Source organism: Gopherus evgoodei, chromosome 7 (assembly GCF_007399415.2).
Source record: "Gopherus evgoodei ecotype Sinaloan lineage chromosome 7, rGopEvg1_v1.p, whole genome shotgun sequence".
NCBI lineage: Eukaryota > Metazoa > Chordata > Testudines > Testudinidae > Gopherus > Gopherus evgoodei.
The window spans coordinates 75,938,784-75,959,150 of record NC_044328.1 but is presented as its reverse complement, the minus strand read 5'-3'; the positions used below and the strand labels follow the sequence as shown (position 1 = coordinate 75,959,150).

Genomic DNA, 20,367 nt, shown 5'->3' with positions numbered 1-20,367 from the left:
GGATAAGAAAGGTAGGTAGCAAATGTCAAAATATATAACAAAGTACAGTGGCAAACAGTACAGTTCATTATGTGTGAACAAATCAGCATATGGTTTCAATTTTTAGTTTAACCAAGCAGTCCTGTAGCTAAAAAAACATGCAGTCTCGATTTTACACTTTCACTAATGCTTTAACAACTGAACAGAACAATTGCTTATGTGCTGAATAAATATTTCAATAACATTTTCGGTTTCCTTTACAGAATTAAGAAAAATAATAATAAGTTTGCAGCTATTCAGCCTGCCCAGTGATTATTAGCTATTTAAGCAACTTTAATACTCACAATAAAATAAAAGTACCCATAACATCTATATAACCTATAGATGTTGTTCCTGTACATCAGAGGTCTATATATTAAATATCTGCAAAATGAAAACATGCATACACAAAATACAATGCCAAGCTTTACAGACTTGATATGAATCAAAATGTACTTTAACATAATGTACAAAGTTCAATTAAAAGTACCTTAAAATTAACAATTGCATTGTTTTTCAGACTTCTAAAATTTATATATATATATATATATATATATATATATATATATATATATATATATATATATATATATTATATATATTTTAAATTCAAGATATGGGGAGAGTCTCAAAAGCTGGGCATAAAAGTTTCTACATTAAATATTTTAAAATCTGTGTTCAAGTAATAAACATTCCTACACAGAAATCTTCTGATAAGCTTTAACTAAAAAATAGAGTGAATATAATACAGAATTAGCAACATCTAAGGAGTACACCTGAGGTCAGCATTTTACAGAATGACAAACTGAGATTTTTGGCATTTTTTCCATTTATTTAACACACAGTTTTTGCAGCCTCAGATTTTTTTAAGACTATTCTAATCTATGTTTTTAAAGACACTTCATGAAACCAATGTCCATTAATAAATAGTAGCTCTTAGGGTTGTATTTGAAAGTCTGATTGAAAAAAAAATAAACAAAAATTAGCTCTGCTGAAAAGAAAATCCCATTTTGTAAACTTAAAGTGTTGACTACGATAAGCATAAAATGCTAGTCTAGATATGCTTTACTGATAACAGCCCAACCATTTCCCCATAGCTCTCCTCAGTATTCAGCCAGCAATGTTGGAATTTCTGTAAATATATGAAGCATGCTCACAGATGTTCCGTCATCACTTATAGAGAGGGGCTGTTGCCTCAAAAGCATGATGGTTTGTCTTCAGTGGGATCAAGTTATGTTTTCCACATCATATTAAGAAGCCAGTTTGACTGATCCCCGGCTATTTCATCTGTTGTCATGTCAAAAAGCAGTACTCTAGAATTCTCAGGCAAGACATATGAGTAAACCAGAAGTTGGTATGGTCACTGTACATTGTTGTTGCCAGTTCCATTGTTTCCATTGGCATTTGTTGTGTTTACAGAATTAATACCATCTTGCTGAAGAGCATCTTTTCTTGGTGGCATTCTCTCATTGATCCTATCCAAACCTTTTGCTTCTTCAAAACTGCAGATTTTATGTTGCGGAGAAAATCCTCGTATTGCTTAACAAAATGCAAATTTCATAGGTCAGTAACAGAAAAATAAGTTGAAAGTATATACTTTTTCTAATAAAATGATTTTAAAAGACAGCTAAGAAATTAGCCAAAGGAACTTTCATGGCTCTACAACTGAATTAGTAAAAGCTTATCTAATGTGCTTTCCTGAAATGTTCAATGGCAATCATGATTTCAACCGACAATCAAAATAGTATATGGCAAACATTTTTCAGGTAAGAATCAAGGTGGCTTAAACCTACTTTGCTGCTGAGCACTCCTTGTGTGATCAGTGCTAACAACTGCTTTGCTGCTGTGTGTATCAGGCTCATCTTAACATCCCGATCACTTCAATGGAATGTCAATAAGCAGATCAGCAAGTGCAGTGTAGGCAAAGCAGCACAAGTGTTAAAAAAAAAAAAAAAAAAAAAAAAAGCCTTCAGATTTTGCATACAAATCAACGTCCTGATCCTGCAGTTTTCATGCAGACAAAACTGCAGAACATGGCTCTAACTCTGTTCTAATCATGTGGATGGTTGAAATGGACAACGACCACAGTCTTAGAAGTCATCAGTTGGGCATTGCTTTAAACAGGAAACTAGATATTACTCTTCTACACATTATTTTAAATAAAACTGGAAATGCCCTCTTACTCAGCTGCATTTAGATGTAAAAATGGCTGACCATATGAAAAGCTTGAAGTCTTAGGAACAAAATTTTCTCTTATGTGTGCGCGCAGTATCCACTGATTATAATGGAACAGAAGTTGGCTCTTGGTAACATTTTCGGATATCTGATTTCCATAATATAAACAAAATAATCATTAAATGGTGTTTTGCGACCAAATTTAAAAAACATACTAAGGAGGGTCTCCCAAGTGCTATGCTGCTGTCATTCACTTCATTTAACATTGTGATCTAGGAAATCAAAATGTATATGTAAAAGGCTTTTATTTACATACACTCAAATTGTATGGAGTTGTAACATTAACAAAGGGTCCCTGTACAGCAACATATTTGGTACAGCAGCACTGGCAACCCCTGTATTTTGCTATGCCTTTCATTGTCAGGTGTGTAAACAAATTTGGTCAGCAAACTACCCTCAAAATCACATAGTAAAAATAGGAACACTGTAATGATAGGTCTTGCACTACCAGATGTATTATGGAAAGTGATGAAAAGATTAGGTTTCAAGCCACTAAAAATAAGCTTTATCAAAAGAAACATGCACAAATAACCCCCCCCACTCAAAACATATTTGCAGTTTAATTCAGAAAAAACAAAATTCAACACTACCACTTTTTAAAGTCATCAAGACACAAACCACATATCACAACATGCTTTACACAAATAAAAAGCAAAAAACTATTGCACATTTTGTAAAGAAACTGGGGAAAAACAAAATGATTTCTCTGAAACATTATTAAAGGAAGTTATTATCCTAAGGCAAGAAATGAATGTTACATGTAAAAAGCATGAATCAATACATCTCTGGTTGTGCAAATTGAATGTAAGACACATGCACACAGAATACTTTTGAATTCCCGCCCAGACACCACACATCTCTGCCACTGACAAAGACTCTGATCATACCTTTTTCAGCCTCAATTGCCTCTACTGTGGCTGTACAGAAGTGAGCAGATGCATGCAAAATGAATGAGAAAGATGAAGAGTGTAATATCGCATAGCAGAAAAGACAATGATCAATTTAATATATCACCCTAGCCCAGATCTGATTGCAAATATTTTACAGTGCAGGTTAAGACTTTTTTTTTAAACTGAAGTGAAGTGACTCCTATCTCAAGTGACAGTTTATCAAATGCAACAGTCATATAATGCAAATTAATCTACCTAATCGTATATAACTGGTTGATTATTTCTTTATGTAAAATTAACATATAACCCTAAATACTGTAAAGGTTAGGGGCATATTTTGGTTTCAACTAGGTTCTACAAACTCTTTGAAGGTCCATAGCACTTTATTGGACTTTATGGTACCAAGAAAGATGTTATAAAGGAGAAAAGTTAAGACTATCTGTTTTATTAGTAAGACAAAATGCCAATTTAGTACAAGCACATTTTATCTTTTTATTTGATGTCTGACACAATGGTCCTTGCACACACCTTTTGCACTCAGAAGCTGAACTCAGTACTTGAATTTTAGCATTGAATTCTGAGCAAAAAAGCGATATTGTGATTCAAATTGAATTCATGAAACGAAATTCAGATATTAGAGCATACGAACAAAATCTAAGAGGTCACATTTACAAACTGCCAAACAGCAGCTCACGTTTAGGGAAGTAAACCAAGATCTTTATAGTTGGAGGAGCTTTGGACACAAACATTCAAATACTTTGATGAATGGATGAATTTACAATGTCAACATTTCAAAGATCTATGCTATGTTTACACTAGCACTTTTGTCGGTAAAGGGTATGAAAAAACTACCTCCCTGATCGACATGAGTTTCACCAACAGAAGTGCTGGTGTGGACAGTGCTATGTTGGCAGGAGACGCTCTCTTGCCAACACAGCTACCGCCACTTATCATGGCATTAATTATGCTCTCTCCCATCAGCACAGAGCAACTACATAGGAGACCATACAGCCGCACAGCTAGGTCCGTAGTGTAGACATAGCCCTGATTGACTCGTTAGTGTTTCTAAAGTTAAGTAGCTGTGTAAACAGCTGTAACTTTTTATATTTAAGGATTCTCCAAGTTCATATTTTACACAAAATATGACTGTACAACCTACAAAGTTGTCTGCCCTAATGCAAAATTATTAGGTCTAATAAGACTACCAAGACCATAGCCATCTTTTTTTAGTACAGCCTTGCTGTATAAACCACTTATTACTAAATCTTTAGTGAAAAACTGAGTAAATTTCACTAATGATCGTAAGTAATTCTGTGCATCTCCCTTCCATCAATCTTACCTCCAAAACAGTCATTTAGAATCATAGAGCTGGAAAGGACCTCATGAGGTCATCTAGTCCAGTCCCCTGCACTCAAGGCAGGACTAAGTATTATCTAGACCATCCCTGACAAGTGTTCGTCCACTCTGCTCTTAAAAATCCCCAGTGATAGAGACCCCACAATCTCCCTAGCCAATTTATTCTAGTCTTAACCACCCTGACAGTTAGGAAGTTATTCCTAATGTCCAACCTAAATCACCCTGGCTGCAATTTAAGGTCATTACTTCTAGTCCTTTCCTCAGAGGTTAAGAAAAACATTTTTGCTCCCTCCTCTTTGTAACAACCTTTTATGTACTTGAGAACTCTTATGTCCCGTCTCAGTCTTCTCTTCTCCAGACTAAACAAACCCACTTTTTTCAATCTTTCCTCAGAGGTCATATTTTCTAGACCTTTAATCATTTTTATTGCTCTTCTCTGGACTTTCTCCAATTTGTCTACATTTTTCCTGAAATGCGGCACCCAGAAGTTTAAGACGTTTCTCCATTCAACAGATGGTTTACACAGTGCTAACAACTTGTTTGCTAAACTGATTCTTAACAAAAAAGGAATTGGAATGGAATAGGTATTAAAGTAAATCTTGGGGAAGCAAGACAGAAATGATTAATTTGTGATTCGATCAGAACAGATTTTCAGAATTCTTTAAATTAGTGAAGTATAATTTGAATAAGAAAGCAAATAGAAAATAAATATATACATTACTCATAGACTCTAGGACTGGAAGGGACCTCGAGAGGTCATCGAGTTCAGTCCCCTGCCCTCATGGCAGGACCAAATACTGTCTAGACCATCCCTAATTACCTACATTATGATTTAAAATCACAGTGTTGTACAAATAATTACAATTTCTACAGTGTTGCTTTGGAAAATGTGTCTTATAAAACAGTCATCTGTATTAATATCTGTATGCATAATACAGTACTTTTACAACCTTTATATTCAGAGTTACAAAAAGCTTCCTGTCCTCAAATGGAAAGAGAAGATATTTCAGAATTAGGTCAAATCCCCACTTGTGTGAATGGTTATCTTCCATGTTTATGATAAAAAAATATGTTCCCAAACAGCAAAAATTAAATTACTTTCAGGAATATCTCAAAAGCTAACCAAACATAAAATTCCTTCTTATTTTTTTATTCTGCCAGTTTGCTACATCAATACACCACTAAACCTCTCTTCATCATTCTTGTTACCCATGGGGCCTTTGTTTTCAATCTTTTTCTTAAAAGATCATGGATACTGCTTCGCCTCTGTAAATTATGTAGTTTTGTCAAATGTACAGATTCTACTTCCCCGTTATTCCAGAAAGATCTCAGGATATATATAATTGACTTGAAATAAGAAAGGCAGTTTGTTACACTGAGCATAAAGGAACAAACTGACAGAAAAAATATAATTGCTTTTAAAACACAAACACAATAAAAACAAATTATAAAATTTTTACTCAGAGTCTAAGGGTATATCTATACTACCCGCCGGATCAGCGGGCAGCAATCGATCCAGCGGGTGTCGATTTATAGCGTTTAGACGCCATAAAGCGACCCCCGGGCACTGTCCCATCACTCCTGTACTCCACCAAGCTGAGAAACGCAGGCGGAGTTGACAAGGGCGTGTCAGCAGTCGACTCACCGCAGTGAAGATACTGCATTGAGTAGATCTAAGTACGTTGACCTCAGCTACATTACTCACATAGCTGAAGTTGCATAACTTAGATCAATTTCCCCTGCCAAGTGTAGACCAGGGCTAAGTTACAAGTGAAATCCTTAATAAACCCTGACACACCTAGCAAAAGACCCACGGCATATTAATAGGTCCAACTCTGAAATCCTTACTGAAGCAAAATTCTCAGTTAGCTTCACTGGGGATTCTAAGTGGGAACATTCAAGGACAGGCGGCATTATATTTTATATCTTTTGCAGTTCTAAGATTCTCCTCTTGATAAAAAGTCAGTGTTGATGCAACCTCTAGGCCAATAAAAAAGTATCTTCCCATTCCTCTAAGTAATGATCAGAGTGGTATCTAAGGGCTAAGATCACCAAAGTACTTGATCAGTCCAATTGATTTCACTGGGACGACTCACAAGCTAAAAGTTGGCCATGTGCTTAAGTTTCTTGCTGAATTAGGACCTCAGTTAATCAGAATGCTAACTCCCATTCAAATTTGTGCTGTCAAGCAATTAAATTAATCACGATTGATCGTGCTATTAAACAATAATAGAATACCATTTATTTAAATATTTTTGGATGTTTTCTACATTTTCAAATACACCTCTACCCGATATAACGCTGTCCTCGGGAGCCAAAAATCTTACCACGTTATATTGAACTTGCTTTGATCTGCCAGAGTGCACAGGTCTGCCCCGCCCTGGAGCACTGCTTATATCCAAATTTGTGTTATATTGGGGTAGAGGTGTATAATGATTTCAATTACAACACCGAATACAAAGTGTACACTGCTCACTTTATATTTATTACAAACATCTGCACTGTAAAGAAAGAAATTTCAATTCACCTCATTGAAGTATTGCAGTGCAATCTCTTTATCATGAAAGTTGAACTTACAAATGTAGAATTATGTAAAAAAGAATAACTGCACTTAACAATAGAATAAAACTTGAGAGCCTACAAGTCCACTCAGGCCTACTTCTTGTTCAGCCAATTACTCAGACAAACAAGCATTCAGTGTTGGGGGAGGACACGGGCAGGGGGAAGTGAGCAATAACTTGTGCAGGAGGAGAATGAGGGAGGTGTTTTGCTGCTGCTTCTGGAAAGTTGGTTTCTGGTACTGGGCTCGCCTTCTTTTACTGAGCTAGGTGGGCTCCCTTCAGGGAAGATGGATTTTACCTCAGGGACTCATACGGCAGGGGAGGAGAAGCTGGTGCAGGGAGGCTGAGCTCCCCAGGGGGGTACCCTTGGAATGAGCAGCTGGCTTGCGGCAAATGGGCACGACGGAGGGAGGTTGGTCCCTGGAGTGAGGGGCCAGCTGGGAACAACAGGGGTCGGGCTGGCTAGGGTGACGTTATGTCCTGTTTTGGCCAGGAGAATCCTCTTTTTTATGCTCTGTCCTGGTTGTCCCTACTTCTTCACCAAAACGGGTATTTGTCCCAGCTGCAAGGCAGAGTAGAGAGAGGTGGCTGCTGCCTAGGGATCAGCTGAAGGCAGCAAAGCCCCCCAGCAGGAAATTGGGAGAAATTTGCTGCTGGCAGGCAGTGTTGGCTTCAGAGCTGACCCCTGGGTGATGCAGAGCTCGGGGGGCTGGGTAGGAGGGGAAAATCAGCCTCAACTGATGGAGGCACGGAGCTAGGGGTGAGGGGGTGTCAGCCTCAGCCGGGGGAGGTGCAGAGCTCAGGAGGGAGATTAATCTCAGGCAGGGGAGATGCAGAGCTCAGGGTGGGACAGGGAAAATCAGCCTCCACTGGGGGAGGCATGGGGCTTGGGTTGGTAGGGTCAGCCTCAGCCCTGAGTGGAACGGGACTTTGGCGTGGGAGGGTCAGCCCAAGCCACAGATAGCATGTGACTCACAGGAGGAGTCAGCCTCAGCTGTGGACGGCACTGGGTTGGGGGGTCTGCCCCTGAGCTCAGGGTGGGGATCAGTCCCAGCCTTGGGCAGCATGGGGGTGGGGGGGGATGTCAGCCCCAGCTGTGGGTGGCACAGAGTGGATGGGGGGAGTTAGCCCCAACCCTGGGAGGCATGAGGAGAGTGGTTCCAGTGAGCCCTGTGGGTGTGTGTGGGAGCACTCCAGTGAGCCCCTGACCATCCTGTTTTTACTTTAAAAACACAGGGATGAGAACTACCTTACTTTCTGTGGCCTCTTCTCTTCCCACCCTCTGGTGGTGGCTTGTGTTACTGCGCCTGACCAAACAGGTGTCTCAGAGCAGCTCATGCTGCCCTCCCGCCCAGAGGGTTTGCGATTAACGTGTGTTAAAAATATGAACGTCTTAATTGCACTGTGTGTTAATCACAGATGTTAACAGCAGTTAATTGACAGCCCTAATTCAAATAAATGGTGACAATTTCACTGCGCTGAATCAACGGCACTAGAAAAGTTATATCTTACAGCATAATTAAAGTAATGAAGCACAAGTGAAATAAAGTTGCCTGAATTTGCTCATGTAAGCATTATACTATTAAATGCTTAACTCCACATCAAATAAAAATTGTTACGAACAAAGGCAATATTGCCCAATATACCTTCCCTTTTAAAAATGTATCTCAGTACCAACAACCTTGAATTTCTTTCAATCCCTCCTCCAGAAATGAATGCAGGTGTTTCTCAAGTGGTTAATATGCTCACTTCCTTTTGTGTAATACAGTTATGCTGGTATTCCCCATTTACTCTAATTTTCAGGTTGTCTCCTCTGCTCTTATCAGCAATAAATATATGTCTATTGACTATACCCCTTTACGTGATGCTTAGAATTTATGTTGTTACACTGTGATCTCTTATTTTGCAAAGGGAATCAGTTTATTTAACCCTTCCTCACAAATTAGATACTTTAGACTGGGTATCATTTTAGGTGCCCTATGCTGCATTCTATCCCAGACAATCGGCTCTTCCCCCAGTGGCCAACCCTGAACAAATTATTTCAGGTATGGCTGTACACTGACAGGGTACTAATATCATCTGTTTGTTTTTGTTTTTTAACATCATAGTCTCTTCTAATAACTTAGTACAGAGTTTATTGTCCCTTTAAGGACTGTTGTGCCCATTTTTTGTTTGATCTCAAAACGAAACAGTTCTGACTGTAGGTATTTCTTGCCAAAAATCTGAAGTTGGGTCCAAATTACATTTCTGAAGCTCCAATTAAAAACGTTTAATTTCGTTTATTTATATCTGTGTTTGTACTTAAAGTAAATATTAATTTTACAAATATATCTGGATAGACTATCTATTCTCCTAAAAAAAGTTTCGGCCAAAATCACTTTGTCATAAACAGATAGCTAAGGGTTAATGTCTCTTTCACCTGAAACACCTGACCAGAGAACCAATCAGGAAACCGGATTTTTTCAACTTTGGGTGGAGGGAATTGTGTGTCTGAGTCTTTTGTCTGCCTGCCTGCTGTCTCTGAGCTTTGGAGAAGTAGTTCTATTTTCTAATCTTCTGTTTCTAAGTGTAAGGACAAAGAGATCAGATAGTAAGTTATATGGTTTCTTTTCTTTGGTATTTGCATGAATATAAGTGCTGGAGTGCTTTGATTTGTATTCTTTTTGAATAAGGCTGTTTATTCAATATTCTTTTAAGCAATTAGCCCTGTGTTGTATCATCTTATACAGAGAGAACATTTGTATGTATTTTTCTTTCTTTTTTATATAAAGCTTTCTTTTAAGACCTGTTGGAGTTTTCTTTACTTCAGGGAAATTAAGTCTGTATTCACCAGGGAATTGGTGGGAGGAAGAAATCAGGGGGTAGAGCTGTGTGTGGGTTGTATTGGCTAGCCTGATTTTGCATTCCCTCTGGGGAAATAGGGAAGTACTTTTTGTTTCCAGGATTGGAAACGGAGAGGGCAAGTTACTCTGTTTGGATTCACAGAGCTTGTGTCTGTGTATCTCTCCAGGAGCATCTGGAGGGGGGAAGGGAAAAAGGATTATTTCCCTTTGTTGTGAGACTCAAGGGATTTGGGTCTTGGGGTCCCCAGGGAAGGTTTTTCAGGGGGACCAGAGTGCCCCAAAACACTCTAATTTTTTGGGTGGTGGCAGCAAGTACCAGGTCCAAGCTGGTAACTAAGCTTGGAGGTTTTCATGCTAACCCCCATATTTTGGACGCTAAGGTCCAAATCTGGGACTAAGGTTATGACATGGTGTAGCAGCGGTGGGATCTAGACAGAATCCAGAAGCCAGTAAGAATATTATATTTTTCTTTTCTCTGCTAAGGGCTTTTTAGCAGAGAGAAACAGTTTGGTTTTAAAAGGGAACCAGAGAGAATTTTTTTTTCTGCTCTCTCTAGCAGTTTGTGGTTTGCATGTTAAGCGAGAAGCCATTAAGAGACTGTTGAGGGTCTTTTGTCATGCAATAGCCCTCCCATTAGGAGGCAAGTACCAGCACTTATATGCATGCAAATAAAGTGGTTTTTCAGGTTTACTTAACATTGAAGATTAGCTAAAGGCACTGTTGCTAGGCAGACTTCAGGAGGCAACAGAGCCTGCAGTTCAAAAGAGAAACACCGGAGGGCACCCCAACACAAGAAAACAGGAACCATGTCTACCAGGACAAAAATGGAGGCCGAAGACCAATTCAAAGAAGCTGAACACAGGCGAGAGATGGAAAAACACAAACAGGAACTAGAAATAAAACAAAAAGAGATGGAGATAAAAGAAAGGAAGAAAACATGAAACTGGCAGCCTTCCAAAGAGAACAGGCAGCCCAAGAGGCAGCACACAAAAGAAAACTAGAAGAAGAAGAGGTGGCCTACCGAAGGAAACAAGCAGAAGATGAGGCGGCCCACCGCCGAGACATGGAAAAACACCAAAAAGAAATGGAAAAACAACAAAAACAAATGGAAAAAGAAAATGAAGAGAAGGAAAAACAGAGAAAACATGAACTGGAGTTGGCAAAAGCTGGGCAGCATGTGCCAGCCAACCCTAACAACCCGGCGCCAATTATTGCTCCACAGCACAGAAAATTTCCCACCTACAAGGCAGGTGATGACACCGAGGCCTTCTTGGAAAATTTTGAAAGAGCCTGTCTTGGGTACAGCATCCCCGAAGACCAGTACATGGTAGAATTAAGGCCACACCTCAGTGGTCCTTTAGCAGAGGTGGCAGCTGAAATGCCTAAGCGGCAAATGAATGACTATAAACTTTTTCAAACCAAGGCCAGATACAGGATGGGGATAACGCCAGATCATGCCCGTCGGCGTTTCAGAACCCAAAAGTGGAAACCAGAGGTGTCATTTCCCAAACACGCCTACTACATTGCAAAAAACTATGAGGCCTGGCTAACAGGAAACAACATTCAAACCTTGGAAGAACTGAACCTCCTCATACAAATGGAGCAGTTCTTGGATGGTGTTCCTGAAGACATCACACGGTACATACAAGATAAAAATCCCAAAGATATCGCTGAGGCGGGGGAGATTGGAGCCAAATGGATGGAACTGGCAGAAAGCAAGAAAGCTACTGTCAAGGGGAACGATTACCACAGGGGGCACACAGATCATAAACCCTACAACCGAGGACAGCCAAAGACCCCACATTCCACCCAAGTAAAGCCACACATACCCTACCCTTCAACCTCACCAGTCTCCAGTAACTCACCTCGGCCCAGTGACCCATCAGATGGAAGATGCTTTAAGTGTAATGAACTGGGACATATCAAGGCCAACTGTCCCAAGAACACCATGCGAGTGCAATTCATTACACCTCCATCACACCAAAGATCCCCAGGCCCAGATGCCTCTCAAATACCCGTGGAGCGAAGGGAAAATTTGAGAGTGGGCGGAAAGAAGGTTACTGCGTGGAGAGACACGGGGGCACAAGTGTCAGCTATCCACCAATCCTTCGTTGACCCCAAATTCATCAACCCAAAGGCCCAAGTGACAATTTACCCCTTCATGTCACAAGCTGTAGACTTGCCTACAGCTCAACTGCCTGTCCAGTACAAAGGCTGGTCAGGAATGTGGACTTTTGCAGTCTATGACAATTATCCTATCCCCATGCTACTGGGGGAAGACTTGGCCAACCAGGTGAGGCGGGCCAAGAGAGTGGGAATGGTTACCCGTAGCCAAACCAGGCAAGCTTCCAGACCCATTCCTGTTCCTGAGCCGTCCACAGAGGCCCCGTCTGTGTTACCAAAGACCCAAACAGAGGTAGTGAACCCGGATTCCATGCTTACCACTGAAACAGCCACAGCATCTCCAGTCCCAGGCCCGGAACTGGAACAGCAACCAGCAAGTGCAACCACATCTTCAAACTCAACGCCAGAGGGCGCCAGCGAGCCAAAACTGGCAGAAGCACAAGACAGCCATACCCAAAAGGCTCAGCCAGAGCCTGAAATACCCTCAGGTGCACCAGCGGAGAGCGGTTCACCAGCAACGGAAACAACCCCATCACCTACATCGCTTCCAGAGGGACCAAGCCCAAGTCCACAGTCTGAGGAAGAACTGGTGACCCCAGCCTCAAGGGAACAGTTCCAGACTGAGCAGGAAGCAGATGACAGCCTTCAGAAAGCGTGGGCGGCGGCACGGAGCACCCCACCGCCTCTCAGCTCTTCTAATCGATCCCGGTTTGTTATAGACCAAGGACTTTTATACAAGGAAATTCTTTCTGGCGGACACCGGGAAGAATGGCAGCCGCAAAAACAGTTGGTGGTTCCAACTAAGTACCGGGGGAAGCTCTTAAGCTTAGCCCATGATCATCCCAGTGGCCATGCTGGGGTAAACCGAACCAAGGACCGGTTGGGGAAGTCTTTCCACTGGGAGGGGATGGGCAAGGATGTTGCCAAGTATGTCCGGTCTTGTGAGGTATGCCAAAGAGTGGGTAAGCCTCAAGACCAGGTCAAGGCCCCTCTCCAACCACTCCCCATAATTGAGGTCCCATTTCAGCGAGTAGCTGTGGATATTCTGGGCCCTTTCCCAAAAAAGACGCCCAGAGGAAAGCAGTCCAAAACACTCTAATTTTTTGGGTGGTGGCAGCAAGTACCAGGTCCAAGCTGGTAACTAAGCTTGGAGGTTTTCATGTCATAACCTTAGTCCCAGATTTGGACCTTAGCGTCCAAAATATGGGGGTTAGCATGAAAACCTCCAAGCTTAGTTACCAGCTTGGACCTGGTACTTGCTGCCACCACCCAAAAAATTAGAGTGTTTTGGGGCACTCTGGTCCCCCTGAAAAACCTTCCCTGGGGACCCCAAGACCCAAATCCCTTGAGTCTCACAACAAAGGGAAATAATCCTTTTTCCCTTCCCCCCTCCAGATGCTCCTGGAGAGATACACAGACACAAGCTCTGTGAATCCAAACAGAGTAACTTGCCCTCTCCGTTTCCAATCCTGGAAACAAAAAGTACTTCCCTATTTCCCCAGAGGGAATGCAAAATCAGGCTAGCCAATACAACCCACACACAGCTCTACCCCCTGATTTCTTCCTCCCACCAATTCCCTGGTGAATACAGACTTAATTTCCCTGAAGTAAAGAAAACTCCAACAGGTCTTAAAAGAAAGCTTTATATAAAAAAGAAAGAAAAATACATACAAATGTTCTCTCTGTATAAGATGATACAACACAGGGCTAATTGCTTAAAAGAATATTGAATAAACAGCCTTATTCAAAAAGAATACAAATCAAAGCACTCCAGCACTTATATTCATGCAAATACCAAAGAAAAGAAACCATATAACTTACTATCTGATCTCTTTGTCCTTACACTTAGAAACAGAAGATTAGAAAATAGAACTACTTCTCCAAAGCTCAGAGACAGCAGGCAGGCAGACAAAAGACTCAGACACACAATTCCCTCCACCCAAAGTTGAAAAAATCCGGTTTCCTGATTGGTTCTCTGGTCAGGTGTTTCAGGTGAAAGAGACATTAACCCTTAGCTATCTGTTTATGACACACTTCAACCACATACAACCCCACTAAAATAAAAACTACACAGTGGAAGCAGATTGAGCCTTGACAACGCATACAGATGCAAACAGATGATTTTTCCAATTATCTACATAAGAGAGCTTCGCTAATTAGCATTAGCGACTGGGAAACCCACTGATCATTACTGAATTTTGTGAACTAGCAAGGGAACAAAAACAATAGAAAAGCAAGGATTATACATCACAAAACAGGCTCTGATAATTTATTTTCTAAAATGTAGTTTAGCTGTAATTATTTATGACATTTTATTCTATACTGGTAAATATACAGTATTTTTTAAAAATAATGAAATCTTTTCAACGTGAACCTCACTATAGCATTGGCTACTAAATATTTGCCAAGAAGTGCAGAGTTCACCAATTGTGCGATGATTTAACAAAGTGTAAATTAGTGAGGTTGTATTATAGTTGCATTACTTCAGAACTTTTCCTTTTTTAGCTTGGAAACTGTGTTGTATTTATATTTAAAATCTTTAATAGGTTCTGTTTAAAAGATGAATACATAGTACAAGAGAAAAATCTAAATAAATTGGTGCATGTTGATCAGTAAGAACTAAATTATATTTTAAGAAAAGTTAACAATTGGATTATTTTGAAACAGTGAAACAAGAATGAAATAGCTAATGTATTGATTCAGTGTATCAAGGAATACCGCAATAAAGCATTCTGGAGTCAGTGGAAAAAACACCCCCTCCCCCCAATCTCCCCCCACCGTTTCATACTTTACAAATGTCCAGCTGTCTCCTCTAGTGGTAATATGCTGCATGTGTTATGTTAACAAAACATGTTTTTCTAGTCAGTTTGATCCTCTCTCTGGTGTTTATAATGCAATATGAAGAAAAACTGGGAAATGAGGGAGAGGAAATTAGAGCACAGACAATAAAAAAACCAAACCAACGAAGTATCTCACTAAACAACAAAAATACAAACTGAAACTACAATGTATTCTTCTGGAATGCTTTGGATGGACTGAGGAACAGACACCATTAGTTATTGACAACATTCACAAAACAATCACATACATAAATAGAACATAGAAACTTAACTTGTAGACATCATGAACCCATCAAAAAGTTTTTAAAAATGTGACTTTCATATTTCAAAACTATTAAAGAAGAGCTCTGTTAAATTAATTGAAAGTTCAGTAAATGGTTTTAAAACATCTGATTTGAAATTTCTAAATTTTTCTTTATAAGTATTTAAATTTCAAAATGACAAAAAGCAGCTACTCTAGGAAAACAGATTGTGTAAAAATGTGTTTCTGTTCATATATTAAAATATTTCAATACTGCTAGAAATCAGTGCTCGGATAGTGTTTGGTACTATACAAATGCCCAAGACAGAAAGTTGGAATGCATTCAAGTAATTTATGCTTAAGAGTGCTGCACGTGTGAAGTCCGGTTTCCAACCTGATATTTTAATTATCTACCACAATTAACATAAATTTGGACTTCATCCTTTTGACACATTTTGTAAGAGTTTCATAACATTTCTCCTATGCCTAGTTAATCTGTTATGGTCTTCTGAAAAGTTGATTCCATGTTTAAACAAACAAACAAACAAAAATCAACTTTTACAAAAATATTCAATGAACCAGATTACAGGTATATTTTGTGTAGAGTTCTTTTTATTTTCATGCAAAAATATATGCACACTTAATAAACACCCTTTGATTTTGACTTATTTACAAGATTTATATTCAATCCCTTTATTCTCAACTGATTTTATAACAATTACTGAATATTTTCAATTACATTAATCTTCAAAATGCACAGACAATGTGCAGCAGCAAATGCAGCAAGCCTCAAAAACAAGGTGCTACACCATTGCTTCTACATCAAGAGACAGACAAGTATCTGGGAAAGAGGTTTAATTTTAACACTTATACAGACATACAGCTATACCTAGAGAGAGACAGACAGATCTAAGAAAGCAGCTACATCTGCAGAGGAAGGAAACAGTATGTTACAAGGACAATTCAGGGAAGTCAATTATACATAGAACATTTGACAAACAACATAGAGAACAACTTTGGCATTAATTACCAGGTACAAAACGCAGCACATTTCAATCTGTCAATGAAATGAAAAATGAAGCTCAGCAGCCTGCATCTGTTTGTTAATACTAGCATTAAAAAAGTATTTGACATTTACCAATTAAAACTAGTAACATATCTGTAAAAAAACTGTTTAAATGAAAAGTGGACAAGTAAAAATGAAGAATTACATTGCACTTCTGTAATGTAATTACCAGATAACTCTAAATTCCATTATCAGCTCTATACGTCACCCCACATCTGAGACATTTGTGCCACCTGAAAATTTTTAAATTAAGGAAGCTCAGACTGACAATATTGATCTAACACTACTAAATATTTGCTTTTAGTTTTATACCCTGGTTAGGTATCCATTTCACATTGCCTGATTAACATATAACACTATGCTTATCTCAGCCACTAAGACAAGAACTGAAAAGCATTAGAAATTCCCTGCATGCATTATGTGTAGTGTTAGCAAAAGAGTGAGATGTGGCCCAGTCCATCTGAGGCACAGCAAGTTGCATAACATCATTACCACTTTGCAGAGTCTGTCGTCCTCCGGCCAACACTCCACTAGGTAACATTCCAGTGGGAGTCAAACCCTTGAGTGTCAGCACACTTTCACTCTCCTCCCTATGGTGGAAGAAAAGCAATGACTTTTTTTTTTTTAAACTATAAAGCCACTTAAATAAGAATTGAAATAAAATAAGGAAACATTTTTGCTATATTTTATCCATGTCAAGATTTAACACAGCTCAAACTTCAAAGGATTAACTATGGGCAAACTTTCCAACCTAGGGAAGAAATTATCCGCTAGATACTAGTCTTTTCCTCTGTCTAGAACTTAACACATATGCAAAATAATTATGGGTCAGACTGCTTTCCCTTTTTTTACATGAGTGGTCTTATTGGCTTTAATTAAACTACCCTTAAGAGTAACTGCTCATCAGTGGGATCAAGTGGCTCAAAGTCTGGCCCAAAGATTCTGTAAATGGGGAGGGGGGGCGGCGAGGGAGAGAGAGAGGGAGGTAGGGAGTCAAGTTTGAAAAATAATACCTATTTGATCTATGTTGTTTTTTGGGCAAAAACACATTTTGGAGTAAAATTGATTATGCCTGAACCCTAGGCAGCTACAGAAGTGTACAGTGTTAAAATCTGTAACAGAATAATCCTGAGCTTCTTGACATTTTCCTAACCAGCCCCAATCCCCTTTGTTATACAACTATCATTTCAATATCTGTTCATAAGGTACAGACAGACAGACAGACATCTGTAATTAGGACACAGTGATTAGCTGTTTGATTAAAAAGAGACATGCTCTACTTTTTCTAGGTCTCAAAGGTAACCTTCAAAATAAAAATATTTTCTCTCCAAATACCCCAGCATTAGCAAGCTTTTAGAACAACTTGTGAAGCCAGAATTTTAACTAAGCTATTCCTAATGGATCTACATGAAGAACACTTCACATCCAGTGGCCTGGATTAGATTTTTCTCCTCCAATATAACAGGGTTACTGAGGAGAGAAAGAATGTGTAATTACCTCAGAACAGAGAAGACTCTTGCCATCTTGCCAATTGCACGTATTTTGTTTCTGATTATTTCTTTTCGTGCTGCAGCTGTACCTACTTTCAATGGAATAAAAAAAAGTCTCAAGCTCATGAAGAGAGGGCCACAATTCTATAAAAATGCATTAATTCAGTACAACTCTGTAAATTCAACAACTCTCCTAAGAGAAGTCCAACACTCAAAACATTTAAGTGTGTGCTGATTATAAAACTGGCCTTGCTCATCTAAAGGGGCCAGTAAAACCAATGCCTCATCCACAAAAAGAAAAAAACCTCAAGTTAATCTTGTTATCATCAAAACTACTGAAATTGTAGCTTTCACAACTATCACATTTCATTCTCATGGCTTTTCTATTACTAAATTCTTCACTGACACCTGAATCAATTAAGCCCTACCAGCACAACATAGCAGCAGCTGATATGTACAAGACACAAAAGGTTACTGTTCTGGTACTGATTCTTTGGCAGACTCTACTAACCAAGGGTAGACAGCCTTTCTGCATAGGCTTCCAAAACAACACACACACAAAGAGACAGACAGAGACATACACACAAAAATTCAAAACAAAACCAAAGAGTTCAGTGTCAGACAGTTGCAGAGTCAGCTGGAATATGTGAGGACTCCTTTACTTCCCAATTCTAGGGACTATCTATTCTCGCTTGTAAATTTGCACCACTTGCAGGAATTACCATTACCAAAGGACTGGAATAAATGCTGCATGTTCCACAAAAGAGGGAGACACACTGGTGGGGAAAGATATAAATGTAAACAAAAATTAGGAAGGAGGCTTTGTAGTAGAAAAGGAGGACCATCGCTGCCTCCTTTTGATCTGCTACAGCGCAGGAGCTCTCTCCTCATCCCTACCATTTATTTTGGTTTAGTTTACTGTAGACAGAAGGAAGGCCCCACAGATAATTTTTCTCTCTCCTGCTGACGCTCAGATGGAGAGATCAGCCAGAGACCAATCAACACCCTTAAAGCCTGGACACTTCAAAAGTCTCCTCTGAATATTCAGTCATCTGGGGAAGAAATCATCCACACTGCGTACATGGAGATATAGCTATATGTTGCGTTCCAGCAAAGCAAGCCAAAAGGCAGAGGGTGAACTTCGAATGCCAAATTATATACTCCACACCTTCCACAAGCCAAGTGCAATACAATTATTAATCTGAAACACATTCAGCAATTATTATTATTCTCCAAGAGATTCACATAACCATTATAAATATCACATGAAACTGATGTGTTCATTATTATTAAAAATATTTCCTTCGAATGACAGAATCTGTACGGACTTCAAATATTTTGTTGACCAAATGATCACACAATCAGAAAATTTTTTCTGAACAAAAAGTGTCTACACTACTCTAGATTTAAGTTAATAGATCCATTTTCAACTATGATATCAACACCTCTGTAAAACTGCACAGCGTACATATTACTTTTTTCCATCTAAAACTAATTAGAAGATGCTAAACATACCATACAAACAAGGTTTTGGCACATTTTCTAAACATATTTCATGCACAATTTTGAAGTAGAATGTTCACACTAAAAATCATTATAAAGAACAAGACAAAGTGAATGCTCCCTACACATGCAGGTCCAAAGATAAAATATTAGAAAGAGATTATAGAATTTCATTCTTTTAAAAAGAGGAATGGAAGAAAGGAGAAATATTTTCATGCACAGAAAGACAAATATCTTGGAATAGGACTTCTGATTACACAAATACAAATCTTTATAAATATTTTTAACAGACTGATAGTGAAACAAAAATTCTACACACACACACACACACACCAGTATATAAACGTATTCTGTACTATTAACATTCATACTATGAATCTATGAAGTCATATTTCAAGACATTACTATTCTGTCTGGTCTGTACCTTTTTTATTGACATACGAGAGTTGTACTTCAGACAGAGAGTGCAGGAAAAAAAGAAGTGAACGATGGAGAAAAAAAGTGAGTGAGATAAATTAAAAAAACCCAAGATATTTTATCTGGCAGTACTAATAAAGAATGAATTTGGAAAAGAAAAGTGAAAGAAATGAAAAATTGCTACACTTAAATTAGTTGAATAAAAAGTGGAAAATGTTGGATACATTTTACAATTCTGATAAGCAAGCAAAATTTGTCAAGTATTTGGAAAATTTATGAAGAGAAGATAGAATAGACCAAGCAAAGAAACTTATAAAGGAGGAGAGATAAAAATATAAAAACAATCAAAATTAGGAAATAGTTCAACTACTGTACTAAAGAGGGAGCATACTCAATAAATGCTCAGGACCTAAGGTTGTATTTTTAATTTTCACATTTCTGGCAACAACATAAATGCCAGAAAAGTTCAGGTAGCTCATACAGATAATCAAAACCCTCAAGACCTGAAAATACAGCTTTTTACTACAGTACAATTTCTTTGTTACTGTTTTTAATATAATAAATGAAGATTAAATTCTGAAGCCCCCAAAACAGAGACAGCATCAAGAAGGGTATTTATCCAAGTATAGTATCAAATCAACTCTATTCTTCCGGTAAAGTAAGTTCTAGGAATTTTTGAAGATATTCTGTTGAACAGTACACTAAATAATATTATTTAACAAGATATTATATTACAAATATAAAAATACTATCTAAAGAAAAGAAAAAATTCTAAAGACAATA

The 20,367-nt window shown here is 38.7% G+C and overlaps 1 protein-coding gene across 14 annotated transcripts in view; it reads right to left on the bottom strand.

The window, feature by feature from the left end:
• The window catches only part of PPP3CB (protein phosphatase 3 catalytic subunit beta), a 107,639-nt gene that overhangs the window by 28,396 nt on the left and 58,876 nt on the right, over positions 1 to 20,367 (bottom strand). For 5 of the 14 annotated variants that reach the window (XR_004001258.1, XR_004001256.1, XR_004001257.1 and 2 more), the window contains exons 11-12: positions 17,672 to 17,756; positions 16,667 to 16,764 (exon numbers count right to left, since the gene is read on the bottom strand). Coding sequence is in view for 5 of the 14 variants with exons in the window: in XM_030569470.1 (XP_030425330.1) it covers positions 16,667 to 16,764; positions 17,672 to 17,756 (183 nt within the window). In the remaining 9 variants the exon portion in view is untranslated. Of the gene's footprint in view, positions 1 to 620; positions 1,558 to 1,811; positions 1,897 to 3,140; positions 3,171 to 16,666; positions 16,765 to 17,671; positions 17,757 to 20,367 lie in introns of those variants that run through there. The other 9 variants (XR_004001253.1, XR_004001251.1, XR_004001250.1 and 6 more) reach the window with 6 other exon arrangements.